The 15,004-nt window shown below is 39.5% G+C and overlaps 1 protein-coding gene across 1 annotated transcript in view; it reads right to left on the minus strand.

The window, feature by feature from the left end:
* Window positions 1–15,004, minus strand: part of PASD1 (PAS domain containing repressor 1) — a 139,425-nt gene that overhangs the window by 56,031 nt on the left and 68,390 nt on the right. Inside the window, exons 7-10 of the mRNA XM_077485657.1 lie at window positions 14,608–14,728; window positions 8,455–8,568; window positions 4,026–4,144; window positions 2,674–2,756 (exon numbers count right to left, since the gene is read on the minus strand). Coding sequence (XP_077341783.1) covers window positions 2,674–2,756; window positions 4,026–4,144; window positions 8,455–8,568; window positions 14,608–14,728 — 437 coding nt within the window. The remainder of the gene's footprint in view (window positions 1–2,673; window positions 2,757–4,025; window positions 4,145–8,454; window positions 8,569–14,607; window positions 14,729–15,004) is intronic.

Here is a 15,004-nt window from a genome sequence, read left to right on the forward strand (position 1 = left end):
GTATGCGTGGCACTTTGTCCGATCGAAATTCTCTACACATGATCGGAGTATGTCCTATCGGACCAGTTGGTCGGAAAATATTTCCAACATGTTGTAAAATTTGATCCGTCGGATATTCCGACGGAAACAGTCCGATGCATACCACACACAGTCGGATTATCCGACAACACGGTCCGATAGGACACATTCCGACGGATTCTCCGACCGTGTGTACAAGGGCTAAGAGGTTTCCCCTTACTACCTGTCCTAGCAACAAAAGGGTAGGGAGGGAAAAAAATCCAACAGGGACACAATTGGCAATAAAAATAATTTTTATTTTCATTAGGGGCAGATTAGATCCTCTATGAACCTCTACTTGCTCATGAAATAGACTGGAGACAAGGTGCTGGATGTCAGGTAATTAGACTGAGATTAGTAATATTGATTGATTGTATCTAGTCAATGGCACTTGAAGGCTCTGTTTAAATGGCTCTTATACAGAATATCAAGTCCATGAAATAGCACCATGGATGGAAAACGATGGTAAAAAAGTAGATAATGATAGTGCTACACCAATAATCATTAGAGTAAAATCAATATTCCTTCGTTCATAAACAGGATTTAACAGTATAAGACATTCACGATATTTCAGGGAGTTAGGAATTGTTCTTCTTCATCAGGGCTTGAAATACTGCATATAAAAGAGGACCAGACTCATAAAAAAAGAAAGTTTACTGATTGTTTTAAAGCGGAAGTAAACCCATCGATCTAACAGTTTGAAAAAACATGGCATGCCAGAAATGTTAACTGTCACATTGGTTGTGCTCTCAACCAAACTGTCAAACCATCCAATGGCTGGTGTCATAACTGATCACATGTGCAGCTTCATGGCAGTTAAAGATTAAAGGGAGGCCAAGATGGCAGCTTCCTTCGCTGAAAACGATAGGAGGGTTTACTAACAACTTTAAATGCAGACAACACAGAATCTGTAAGCACATTGTTTGAGCACAGAGTCCAGTTCTCTTTCTATATGCAGCTTTTAAAACCCTGCTAAAGGGGAACTGTTTTTATCCCCAGAAAAACACTGGTTGTTTTATCATCCTGTTTGTTAATGAAAAGAATATTTATTTGGACTCTGAAGACCTATGGTGTGGTGCTTTTACTATACACTTTCTTTACCAGAGCTTTTAACTACTATCTGTGTCCTAATTATGTAGAGAAACATTTTTTAACCAATAAAGAGCTCTTATATTATCGCAATAAACATGTGACATTTTGGAGCCATATAGGAATGCCTTGATAAAGCCAAACGTGACATCATAAAAACACAAGCAATAAATCCAGTGGCATGTACAGTGACTCCTTCCAAAATAAAATACAAATGGTCATTACCAAGTACAGGCGGTCCCCAGGTTACAAACATCCGACGTACAAACGGCTCGTACTTACAACAGGAAGAGAGAGGAAATCTACCCCTAGGAAGGGAAATTCACTCCTGTAATTCCGCGTACACACGATCGGATTTCTCATCGGAAAAAGATATGGTGGCTTTTCCGTCAGGATTCCGCTCAAGTTTGCCTTGCATACACACAGTCGTGCAAAAGTTTGCTGAAATTACGACCGTCAAGAACACGGTGATGTACAACACTACGACGAGCCGATAAAAATGAAGATCAATGCTTCCGAGCATGTGTCAAATTGTTTCCGAGCATGCGTAGGAATTTTGCACGTCGGAATTGCAATAGACGATCGCATTTTTGGATAGGAACTTTTCCCAACCGAAAAAATGAGAGCATGCTCTCAATCATTTGCTGGCTGGAATTCCGCCAGCAAAAGACCAATGGAGCATACACACGGTCACATTTTCCGATGAAAAACTCTCATCTGTCTTTTGTGGGCTGAAATTCCGATTGTGTGTACGCAGCATTAGAGTTATTATGGGAAAAAGGTACCTCAACTCAGCCTTAACAAATAACCCAGTAGCAAAGTTATTAACAAAATCCAGTTTAAAATCACTGACCTTTTCCATGCTAGCAACACAGCAAAATATGAAGATTTTTTCTTACTTTTTATGGTGACAACCTGGTCACCGTGACTGGAATTGGGACAAAATCTCCCCAAAGAAGCCTCTGGCAGCAATAAAAATATACACAGTGGAATTGGGCTTGAAAACTTACCCTTTTTTCAATCTGAATCCAATTTAATTTCTTACAATAATAGCAAGAATTTCCCATAATCCTCCACCCTGCACCTGTAATTGGCACATTGCCTCTCCCACATGACAGCATACAGCTTGACGTCAAATTACAGGCAGCCTGCTATATGTAATTCCAGCATTGCCAGCAGTGTCTGTAGATGTACAGCACTAGGAGATTGATCTTTGGTTTTAATCTTTGACAGTGAACTACTGTCCGAATGGATATTACTAGATGGATAGTACTACAATCTATTCAATAATAGGTTATTAAAATATGACATTTGATTTATAATACGAACCAGGATCCCATTACATTTCTTCATTATTAACAGCACCTATCATACAGGCAAGAGCCTTAAACCTATGGCACATGGCTCTGGTAGGGGTGGTCAACTCTGCCACCACTTTTGCTATAAGAATGCAAATTATATTTGATAAAATTTCAAACTAATTTCTTATGCAAACATAACTTGTAAGTATAAAAGAGGACCATTTACCTGTGGTCCAAGAATAGGAATTTCCATTCTAAACTGTGTCTTGATGTGAATTCTTCACAAGGCTCCTCAATATTGCACAGTTCCTGCACACATAAAACAAACATGATATAGTTATTACTGTATGACTATAGGGCTTGAGATCTCATAGTAATAGTTGCAGGAATCCATTGTAACTTTTCTATTTAGATTTTAGGGATGAAGGTGTAGATCAGGCGTGGACTGACCATTGGGCCACTCGGGCACTGCCCGAGGGCCCCCGAGCCACTAGGGGGCCCCATCAGGGTTGACAGCCTCAGTAAAACCAGGGACAGTATGTAAAAATCTGTGGGTTTTTTTTTTTTTTACATCTGTCTCTGAAATGTCCCTTACCAACATCCTTTTGGTCTAAAAATCCTGAGATTATAGCTGTCCCACCTCTCCAGTACCTTCTCAGCCAATAGAAACATGTCTGTGTATACATGTATGTGTATACTGTGTGATTGTATACTGTGTGTGTGTGTATACTGTGTGGCCCCATAATCTCGGATTGCCTGGGGGGCCCCATAATCTCCTATTGCCCGGGGGCCCCGTGGGTTGTCAGTCCACCTCTGGTGTAGATTATGCATCAACACTGTGGCTTAAAGTGGTACTAAACCCACAACAGTAAAATCAGTCTGTATATGCAGTACATGCTTGTTATACTCACTGTGGCATCTAATTGGTTAATCCTCTGCATTGTGTAAAAAGGCTGTTTGATTCTGCCTTCTCTGATCTTCCACTGTCCCCAATCTATCTGCTGACAGTACAGAGCCTTGGGGCACTCTGCACATGCTCAGTTTGGTGTGTATTGCTAGAGAGTTATTTTTTTGCAAGGGTGCGTGTAAATAACACAGGGCCAATCAGCACTGTCCAGACAGAGGGTCAGGGGTCCTGCTGCCTCATAGGACAGTCAGAGTAGAATTAAAACTTCTCATACAAGCTTTAACGAGACACTCATAGAAGTCACAAGACTGCTATATACTGCTGACTAAAAAGTTTTTAAGCAGTTTATATTTACTAAAATAATTGCATTTCCATGTTCTGTGTACTATGGGAGACCAGATATAGTGAATGCAGGGCCCTGGGTTTAGTAACACCGTACAATACTGCATGCCAATATGATCAGGACTTTTAGACCAATTAAAACTATAGGTAAGAATGAAATGCATCTTGGTTCATAGCTGATTAGGGATACATCTCTGCCCAGCAGTTTATAAAAAAAAAGCAATGGATAAAGGCAGCACAATTGTTTATAAGAGTTACCTGTGTATGATATTGATTAGCTATAGGGTGTAGTAATTAAATCCATATTGTTAAAAAGTGACTGCACTCACCTTGAGAAATTGTGGCGTGACAAGCCGCACTGTGGCTACAAGACATATCTGTTCTTCACTGGCTGACCGAAATGCCCTTGCAACAGCTGACTCAAAACCATTATATGAAGATGTAGGCACTGTAACAAGATTGGACAGGTCCCCACATCAGCAAAAGTTAAGATTAGATCTTCCATTCTATTCAGAGTACAGTGCTTCTGCTGTCAGCAGGTCAGGTGCACATATAACATAGCATGATCTTATAACGGTTAACACATGTTGTGCCTACACACATACTACACAAACAATTTAATACAACTGTAACTTTCTGTTTATCATTTTGTGTATTCTAATGCATGTGTCAGTTATATATTTGTTGACATGGCATTTGATCACATTTGATCACATACAAAGAAGATGATGGACAGGTGTCATAAGGTTTATCCTTTTTGTTTCTATGAAATTGCATGTAAATGGCAGTCAAGCCTCCATGGAAAAAAAAAAGACAAAAATGTATTTTCTCATTGTAAACGGGGTACAACATTTTTTTTTTGCCATCTGTGTCCTATTGAGGAGAACTACCTTCACTCTCCATTCTTTAGACATAACAAGAAGCTGACATCTTTTAAAAGTGAGGGAAATTCACTTAAACAGCTGGAACAAGTGTTCCCATAACAAAACTTCCACTCCATTCCTGTTAGTTCTAACCCCTCACAATGAATGATACAGAATAAACTCCTCAAAATACCTCAACCATGTCCATCCTACAGCCAAAAATTATTTTAGCATGTGTATGTGTGTGTCTGTGCATGGTGTACAACATCGGTTCTCAACCCTGTCCTCACGTACCCCCAACAGGCCATGTTTGCAGGTTTTCCTTTATCTTGCACAGGTGTTTTAAATCAGAGTCGATGGCTTGGTATTTTAGACAGCTATTTTATCTAAGCCCTTGTACACACAGTCGGACATTCCGACGGAAAATGTCCGATCGGACCGTGTTGTCGGATAATCCGATCGTGTGTGGGCTCCATCGGACTGTTTCCGTCAGAATATCCGACCGACAAAGTTTTAGAGCTGGGCTATAAAATTTTCCGACAACATGATCCAATCGGACTTTTTCCGATCGTTTGTAAAGAATTCCGATCAGACAAAGTGCCACGCATGCTCAGATCGAATTCCTAGACCAAAGCTATTGGCTACTAGCCTGAACGTAGTCCCGTTGTTACAAAATAACGTCATCACATTACAAACGATTGGATTTTCAGACAACTTTGTCCGACCGTGTGTATGCAACATAAGTTTCGGACAAAATCCGACGGATTTTGTTGTCGGAATGTCCGACCTTGTGTACAAGGACTTAGAGAAATTCTCAAAACATGGCCTGTTGTGGGTACTTGAGGACAGGGTTGAGGACCACTGGTGTACAAGACCGCTTAGAAACAGCAGTTGAGATATTTTGCTGTCTAAGGATTTATTACTAGAGCCATGATGCTGATAAAGAATATGTATGCACCCAACATACACAGGTTGACATTAAAATGCAGCCTTTGAATCACTCGGATACTGGCTTTTATTTACTATAAAAATCTGAATGGTGCTATGTGCACAACACTCACTTTTCATTGCTCAATGTAAGTGATTATTTACTTTGTGGGGAGCTTCAGTATTTAGCATTGGATGTAACATATCATAATTACTGTACTATAAATAAATTGAATGCAAATACGTGTTTTACATATTACATCAATCAAAATGTATACAATTGGAATAGTGGTGCTAGCAATCCAATAAGCAGATGCTGTTTCCTTGTCTGTTGGTAATCTATTACAATTACCAACTCAACTCCACGAACCCAAAAGGGATGAAGGACTAAAGAAGCCCTCTAACAAAGCAGCTATGCTGTCGTGCTCTTATAATGAGCTGTTTTACACTCTTGTCAAATTAGCACAATGGCAAAATTAGTCACAATGACATTAGGAATAGTGACATTAGTCATGGTTACAATACTCAGCATCTAATTAACGCATTTAATGTGTATAGATAATATAAGAGCTTGTTATCGCTGCATAAAGTTGACTGTAAGAATAACAATCCATAACATTTTGAGAAAGGTTACAAAGCTGCTGTCACATATTTTGTTTACTGCAATTATGCTCAAATGTTGGTGGAGCAAGTCACCAGTACATAATGATGTTGGAAACTATGTACACAAGGAACTTGGAGAATGTTTTCCAGTCTTAAAGGTGTGCATAACATAGGTTAAAATTAGATTGGATGATTATTTTATGGATCAGAAGTATTATTGTATGGATGGTCCAATGTAAAGGCTCTTAGTTCCTCCACTCAATAGGGTACATAACAGTTATAAAGAAAACATTTCAAGTATAATCTTTCCTATTGGATGGATAGACTAGACCAGTGAAGGCGAACCTTGGCACCCCAGATGTTTTGGAACTACATTTCCCATGATGCTCATGCACTCTGCAGTGTAGTTGAGCGTCATGGGAAATGTAGTTCCAAAACATCTGGGGTGCCAAGGTTCGCCATCACTGGACTAGACCATGTGAATTTTGAAAGAACACATGGTCCAGTACATAAACTACAATTCTAAATGTTGAATGTAGGGATAGCATTGCTCCTCTGTGTGATGGTAGACCCTCACTCTTGCAGACCTTAAGCCATGCAGATACCAGCAAGTATTGCTGGTGTGGCAGCCTGAGGAACACTGGACATTAGATGTTACTGCAAATGTAATACATCTAATAAATGCATTAGAATATTATATTATTGTATCATACAAGTGGATACGGTGAATTGCAGGGCAGAAAGGTAAATTTGTGATTTTGCAATAAATCCATTCATGTACAAAAATCTATACAGTTAACTTGTTAAACCAGCAAGATCAGAATGCCCAATCTAAAGACCAAAATAAACACTTGATCTTTGCTAAAAAAAAAATAAAAGATATTTCTTTCTAGTTGAATCTATTTATTTCCTTTAATGTTTCTGAATGAGGAAAATCTCATTGATGAGGATACAGAAAGCAGAAAAAAATCTTACTTTGAACCATTCCTTACTCTATCCAAAGCAAGATAGTCTGGATAGTCTGGAGTTACACTTTAGGGAAAGCTACATTCTAGCAGAATATAAATAAGCATTGGCACAGTCAGATTCCAAAGACTGGTGTAGGTCACCAGCAGATATACAAGTAAGTATTATTATTATTTTTTTACAGACTGCCCCTTTACAAAAAAAATAAAAAATTAGCTTTTAAGTCACTTTAACTGCTTATGGGCAGCCTCCTGCACATATACGTCGGCAGAATGGCATTGCTTGGCACAAGCATGTACCGGTACGTTGCTCTTTAAGTGCCCAGCCGTGGGTTGGGAGCGCCCTGTCAGCGGCACGCTCCCGACCTGGTCCTGAGCTCCGTGACCGTGGCCGCGGGACCAGTGGACCCAATCGCCGCTGGTGTCCTGCGATCGGGTCACAGAGTTGAAGAATGAGGAGAGGTCTGTGTAAACTAACCTCTCCCCATGCTTCCTACTGTGGCTGTCACCGATCGTCTGTTCCCTGTTATAGGCAAAGACCATCAGTGACATCACATGCCAGGCCACGCCCCCCTACAATAAAAAAAATACATAACGTCACACATAACCGCTCCTTGTCCCCTAGTGGTTAACTCCTTCACTGCCAGTATCATTTACACAGGAATCAGTGCATTTAAATATCACTGATTGCTGTATAAATGACAATGGTCCCAAAAATGTGTCAAAAATGTCCGATGTGTCCGCCATAATGTCGCAGTCACAATAAAAATCACTGATCGCCGCTATTACTAGTAAAAAAAAATAATTAATAACAATGCTATAAAACTATCCCCTATTTTGTAAACGCTATAACTTTTGCGCAAACCAATCAATAATTGCTAATTGTGTTTTTTTTTTTAACCAAAAATATCTAGAAGAATACGTATCGGCCTAAACTGAGGAAAAAAAAAACTTTTTTATATATTTTTGGGGGATATTTATTATAGCAAAAAGTAAAAAATATTACATTTTTTTTCAAAATTGTCTCTCTATTTTTGTTTATAGCACAAAAAATAAAAACCGCAGAGGTGATCAAATACCACCAAAAGAAAGCTCTACGCTCTACGCCGAATTTTGTTTGGGAGCCACGTCACACGGCCGCACAATTGTCACTTAAAGCAACGCAGACCTGAATTGCAAAAAGGGGCTTGGTCCTTTGGCTGCAAGTGATTAAGGCCTTAAGGACAATCGACTGAAACAGGTCTAAGGGTGTCCATTGAATACTGACTGTTGCCTCTGAGTCGATGAGGTTAGGGACTGGTTTGTTAAAAATGTAAATACACCTTTAAAAAGTAAATACATTCTAACCAATATTTTCATGAAATATAGCAACGTTTTAAAGGCATTTAAAAAATACTTACCGTGGGTAAAAAACTTAAAATCTACAACAAATTTTACATATTCATAAGTGGGAGATTCATTTGGGTCAAGACTCCCTCTTGCTAAATGACAGCAAAACTCCACTTGTTTCTCACCTAAAAAAATAAAAATAAAACGTAAGGGAGTACAAGAATACAAAAAAAAAAATCAACAAGAATGTATAATGTATTTTAATAAAGTGAAGCCCTCCAAAATGGTGTCAATATGCAAAAATACAAAAACAATCAACAAAGCAAGTAAAGCTTAGAATAAATAAAAATACAATATATATATATATATATATATACATATATATATATATATATATACATATATATATGCTCATAAGTTTACATACCCTGGCAGAATCTATGATTTCTTGGCCATTTTTCAGGGAGTATGAATGGTAACACAAAAACCTTTTCTTTTACTCGTGTTTAGTGTTTGGCTGAAGCCATTTATTATAATTGTGCTTACTCTTTTTAAGTGGGAGGGGAGTCTGGACATACACTGTGTGTGAGCTGATTGGAGGAAAGGCACACCCCCCCCCCCCCCTTCACTTAGGCAGAGGGATGAAGAAACTTGCAGAGCTGTGCTGTGAATAAACAAGCTCTCTGCTTATCTGTCTCTAAGTTACCTCCCCAACACAAATTTACAGCTGCTTTTATCTCATGTGTTGGAGAGCTTGCAGAGGTTATCATGCGGATAACAGATGAACGGAGCATCAGAAAGACAGGGGACACAGAGGTTTGGAGAGAGATAAGTAAACACTATATTACTACTATATATGTGCCCAAGTCAAATTTTGTGAATGGGGTTTAGATCCATGTTAAGTAGATTCTCCACACTTTCAAAGCTGGAGCTGTTGTTTACTTGAAGGGCCTATTCACAGCTATACACAAGTATTCTTATGTGCGTTAGAGTCTATTATGATGCGTGTTAATTCAACCAACAACAACACATGTTCTATGTATGTTGCCATTTATTATGAATGTAACCAAAATGGACATATACATTGTAAAGAAACACACCTGTCTCCCAGCATGCCATAACACACAAATGTGAATGTACCATGCATTGTGGTATTCTATGTTGGCCATAAATAGTGCGGATATATTTTTTCATGTTCAGAGAATCATTAAAGTCTGTTCAAAGTGATTGAACAGTTTCAGGCAACACACAAAAAAAACACAAAGAAATATGCACAAAGGTGTGAAAGGTCCCTAAGTTCATCCTAAATACATTATTACTTGAAAGAATTTAATTATCCACCAGTTTGATAAAGTAGAACTCTGCTCCAAACAAACAGTTTTCTTGTTTCACATAGCAACCCTGGTACGGCTGCCAACATGGAAATAAGTTAATGTCCTCACCCAAACACACAGAATTATGTGTTGCCTGTACTTTTCCTGCTTTAAGATCAATGGAAGTTAAAAATGACCGTAAACAGGTTTACTATGCAGCAGCCTTCATTACTGATCTTGGTGGGTTCTGCGTATTTGAAACAGAAACACTGCGATGATGTAAAGACCAGGGGGGGTGAGGCCCACTGGAAGTCACGTGATCTGACACTTCGGGAAGTGTTGATTTTCTTGCAGATTTGAGGATCATTCTATAGCAGTGTCACATTATTACAGCTATAAGTATACCTAAAACAGATTGCCAGTCTACATTTACATGACTGGATCTCGGGGGAGCCATAGGAAGGCTGCACCTAGTATGAGTGTATGTGGGGGATGGGCATCAGTCCAGGGCTCAAGAAAGGCTGGAGGCAAAGCATGTTCCTTTAGGTTAGTCCTTTACTATATACCAATGGTCATCAACCCTGTCCTCAGGGCCCACTTAGCCCACGTACACACGGTCGGACATTCTGTCAACCAAATCCGTCGGATTTTGTCCGTCGGATCTTGTCCGAAACTGTTGCATACACACGGTCGGACAAAGTTGTCGAAAAATCCGATCTTTCAGAACGTGATGACGTAATTTTGTTACGATGGGACTACGTTCAAGCTAGTAGCCAATAGCTTTGATGTAGGAATTTGATCTGAGCATGCGTGGCACTTTGTCCGATCGGAATTCTCTACACATGATCGGAGTATGTCCTATCGGACCAGTTGGTCGGAAAATATTTCCAACATGTTGGAAAATTTGGTCCGGCCGATATTCCGACGGAAACAGTCCGATGCATACCACACACAGTCGGATTATCCGACAACACCGTCCGATAGGACACATTCCGATGGATTCTCTGACCGCGTGTACAAGGGCTAACAGGTCAGGTTTGCAAGATAACAGAAATACATCACAGGCGATATCATTTTCTGCTCAGTGATTGCAGTATTTTAGTCTGCATCTCCCCAATGTAATACATAAAACCTGGCCTGTTAGTGGGCACTGAGGACAGGGTTGATGACCACTGCCATCTACTATCTACTATGATGATGAAGATAAATGTACAAGAGATTCAGAAACAAAAGAATCGGAACAAGCTAGCCAACTCTATATTACTAGTAAATTGTATTATAGCTCAAAATCCTCTTTTTATTTTAAAATAAAATGTTTCAGAACAGAATGTATAAATATAACTTCCCATTATTTTAGGATGCAGACTGCAGGATCATCTTGCAATAAGAGATGAATGCTCCAACCTATTCAGAGAATAGCCTCTAGCTGTACCATTTGGCAGGAACAGTATCCTTTTCTGAGCAATTGTGTCTGAATAAATAGTCTAGAATAACCATTCTCTTTGTTTTCTAAAAGCTGACAAATGAGCTGTCAAGTAACTTTGTAATGTCCTTTTTGAACAGGTAAACAGTATATATTACAGGGAACTGCATACAATGGCACAAACTGCATTTTCAAATTAGTTGATCTATCACAGACTATTCATAGCCAAACGAATCAAAGATCCTTCACCTGTAAGTACATATCCTTCAATACAACCCTACCTGTCATGAATAAGGTACTGCAGCAAACCCTACTTTTTCTTTTTTTTTTATATGTGTATTACTGATTTAATTGTACAGTCTTATTAAAGTCCAATGAAAAAAGGAAAATTATCTTTTGAAACAGTTATAAATGGTGCTGCCACCTCTAAAATCTTTTTTTTTTCTTCAGTGCAGCTAGATGATGATCATTGTACTCTTTGCTGTGGAACAAAGAAAATTGATCCCGTTGTGGGACAGGACTTTGAAGGTGACAAGAACACCAATGTTATAAAATGATACATTTTATTACAAAGATGTGAATACAATACAGTAAAATTTGTGTAAAACTGTGACGGATGAGAAATCGCACACACTGTAAGGTGCGATTAGAGGGGGAATTCCCCTTAGACCCCTTTCACACTGGGGCGTTTTTCAGGCGTTTTTCATGCGCTTTAGCATTAAAAAAAGCACCTGAAAGAAGCTGCAACTGCAATCCCAATGTAAAAGCCCGAGTGCTTTCACACCAAGATCCCTTTCACACTGGGGCGTTTTTCAGGCGCTTTAGCGTTAAAAAAAAGCGCCTGAAAGAAGCTGCAACTGCAATCCCAATGTAAAAGCCCGAGTGCTTTCACACTGAGGCGCTGCGCTTTTGGAGCGTCAAAAAAAAGTCCTGCAAGCAGCTTCTTTGCAGCGCTTTTGGAGCGGTGAATACAACGCTCCTAAAACGGCCCTTCCCATTGAAATCAATGGGAAGCGCTTGTAAAACGCCCGAAAAACGCCTGAAAAACGCTACTGGCAGCAGCATTTTGTGGGCACTTTTAACCCTTTATTTGGCCACTAGCAGGGGTTAAAAGCGCCCCATTAACGCTCGAAAAACGCTGGTAAAGCGCTGCTAGTTTAAGCGGCGCTTTACGAGCGTTTTTCGGGCGCTGACATTTCACATTGGGACTGCAGATGAGGCTTCTTTCAAGCGCTTTGCAGGCGTTTTTTTTAACGCTAAAGCGCTTGAAAAACGCCTGAAAAACGCCCCAGTGTGAAAGGGGTCTTATTGAAGGATATTGCCAGAGTCTGCAAGCCACTACAGTGTGTTCATACACATCCCTGTCTAAAAGTGATACCAGTAACATTTCAAGTGTAACCACAGTTGATGTCTCATAAGTGTGGCCCCCTGTGTAGGTGGACCTCCGTAGGGTCACCCTCTGCTTTTGGGGTTAGCCATTTCCAACTGCTGACCCTCTGTAGGTTTTTTTGCTTTTACCGCAATAAATGAAGTCACAAGACATTATCGGCTGTATGATACGAATGCAGCTCTCTCTGTATAAGCCCCTGAAGAAAGGCGCTCAAGCCAGCAACGTTGGGTACATCAGAGACATTACAAGTATCCGTATTCATTGTGTACATTGATCCATATCAACTAATCTTACTAACGATTTTTACTGTGTTGTATTCATATCTTTGTAATAAAATTAATATTTTTATAACATGGGTGTTCTAGTCACCTTCAAAGTCCCGTCCAACAAGGGGGTCAATTTTCTTTGTTAACCATTGGGATATGGTGACAGAACACTTGGTTCTGTGGATGGTGGAATTTCTTTTTTTTTTTTTTTCTGTGAAATGGCTTTAGCCTATATCAGTGATGGCGAACCTTGGCACCCCACATGTTTTGGAACTACATTTCCCATGATGCTCAACTACACTGCAGAGTGCATGAGCATCATGGGAAATGTAGTTCCAAAACATCTGGAGTGCCAAGGTTCGCCATCACTGGCCTATATAGTGTTCTCATATTTTCTGAGCCTGCGGTTATTATATATATATATATATATATTTATTTTTTCCAGGCCCAGAAAAAATGCAGTGTTGGCTTATATTAAACCCGTTTACACCACAGTGACCCATATGTGCGGCAGCAAAAAGCTGGGCTTTAATTCCCACATGCCGCTCATGTGTTGCTGGGCAGGCAATGTTTATGTGTACAAAGATTGAGTTGCTGAAGACAGCTCTCTGCCCCAAGAAGACATCGGTAGCCAGCGGGACTGGTTTCCGATCATGTGACCACTGCGACAGCCAATCACGTTGGTCTCATGATCGCTGATCTTTCCTACCCACCTCACCCCCAAGCATTAAGAACTTGTAAAGGAGATGCCAGGGTGGGAGGGAAGGGGTTAAGCAATGTTTACTTTCAGTATGTGATAAAAGTCTGACCTCTACAAAGAAAACAGTCAAATAAATGTAATTAGACGACCATCTTATTTATTGTACTCTCTGCAAAATAATTGCCTAACATTTTATAAATTTTTTTGTTGAAGTACTGACTATTTTTTGTAAAAGAATTATGTTTTAAATACTGTTGTTGTAATCTGAAGCTGCATACCTGGCCTCGGATGTCTATTAATGGTTTATTAGACTATACCACTTTCTTCACAGTTGTTTATATTAATTCTATTCCTTTTAGATCTGTATACATGATGCCAAGAAAATGCTTAAAGTGGATGTAAACCCAAATATTTTTAATTATTGTTTTTGTCTGGCACAATATAGAGTATGGGATTTCAGATCAGCTGTGTCCAGTCTTGCCACAAAGAGTTAATCCACCTCTGAGCAATCCTCATACCTTTTTTTCAGTGAAATAAAAGGGACAATCTGAAATCTTTGTCCGTTCTTCCCCTTTGCTGTGATTGACATGTGATTTACATATCTCGTGCACTAGCCTAAGACGTGCATTATTTTTTAATTCCCACCCCCACTCCTTTCTTCAGCAGCTCTGCAAGGATTGGCTGTTCCACACCTCAGCATATTTTGGCATGCTGAAGTCATGTGGGCACTTTTATGGGTTTTTAACTGGATGTTAGTGAACATAACAGAAGTTCAGTGTAAGAAATACACAGGAGAAAATGCATGTTGATAAGGGGAGTGTAGAGGCGGACGGGGAGTCTACTGACATCACAACTCCACCCACTGAGCCATGGAAAACAGACCCACCCACAAAATCTGCAGTTTTTCGGGTCTCATAGCAGACAGAGGGGAGACATTTGACAGATAAGTATATATGCAGGAGGCATGTATATCCTTCTAGATAACCAATATTGCAGTAGTTTAGAAAGGATGAGAGTGGGTTTACATCCACTTTAAGCTCTGCAGCCTCTAAACATATTATAGTTAGCTAGAAAATACCTTAATATCTTAAACACATGTATTTACATAAACATAGCAGGAGTTGGTACTTACTGTTGAAAAACTCTGGAGTGATTGGTTCCGTCATGAGGATGTGTGGTGCCAGCAACTTGTACACCTCACCATGTTCTCGCTCCGGCAGAAAATTCAATATATTTTGGTCCACTAAATCTGACTGGTACAAAAGTATGCTTTGTCATGTTCAGTAAAACAAAAGTCTTATTTGCCACAAAGATTTTACATTTTAAATCTGTCTTTATTGCCCATACCAAGTGTTTTATTTACATAATGGCACATGTGGGCCAGTGACAATGGCAGTTAATGTTTGATGCTACATGTGATAAATGTTTCCTTAATTAGTTTCACTAACTTTGGACACTGGTGGCTAAATTTAACAAAACAGCTCGAGTGAAGGGAGGCAGAACGCTCTATATAGTTTGGGAAACAAGAA

The sequence above is a fragment of the Lithobates pipiens genome, unplaced genomic scaffold (assembly GCF_037356315.1).
Source record: "Lithobates pipiens isolate NorthernLeopardFrog02 unplaced genomic scaffold, aLitPip1_a1.2 Scaffold_1, whole genome shotgun sequence".
Lineage (NCBI taxonomy): Eukaryota > Metazoa > Chordata > Amphibia > Anura > Ranidae > Lithobates > Lithobates pipiens.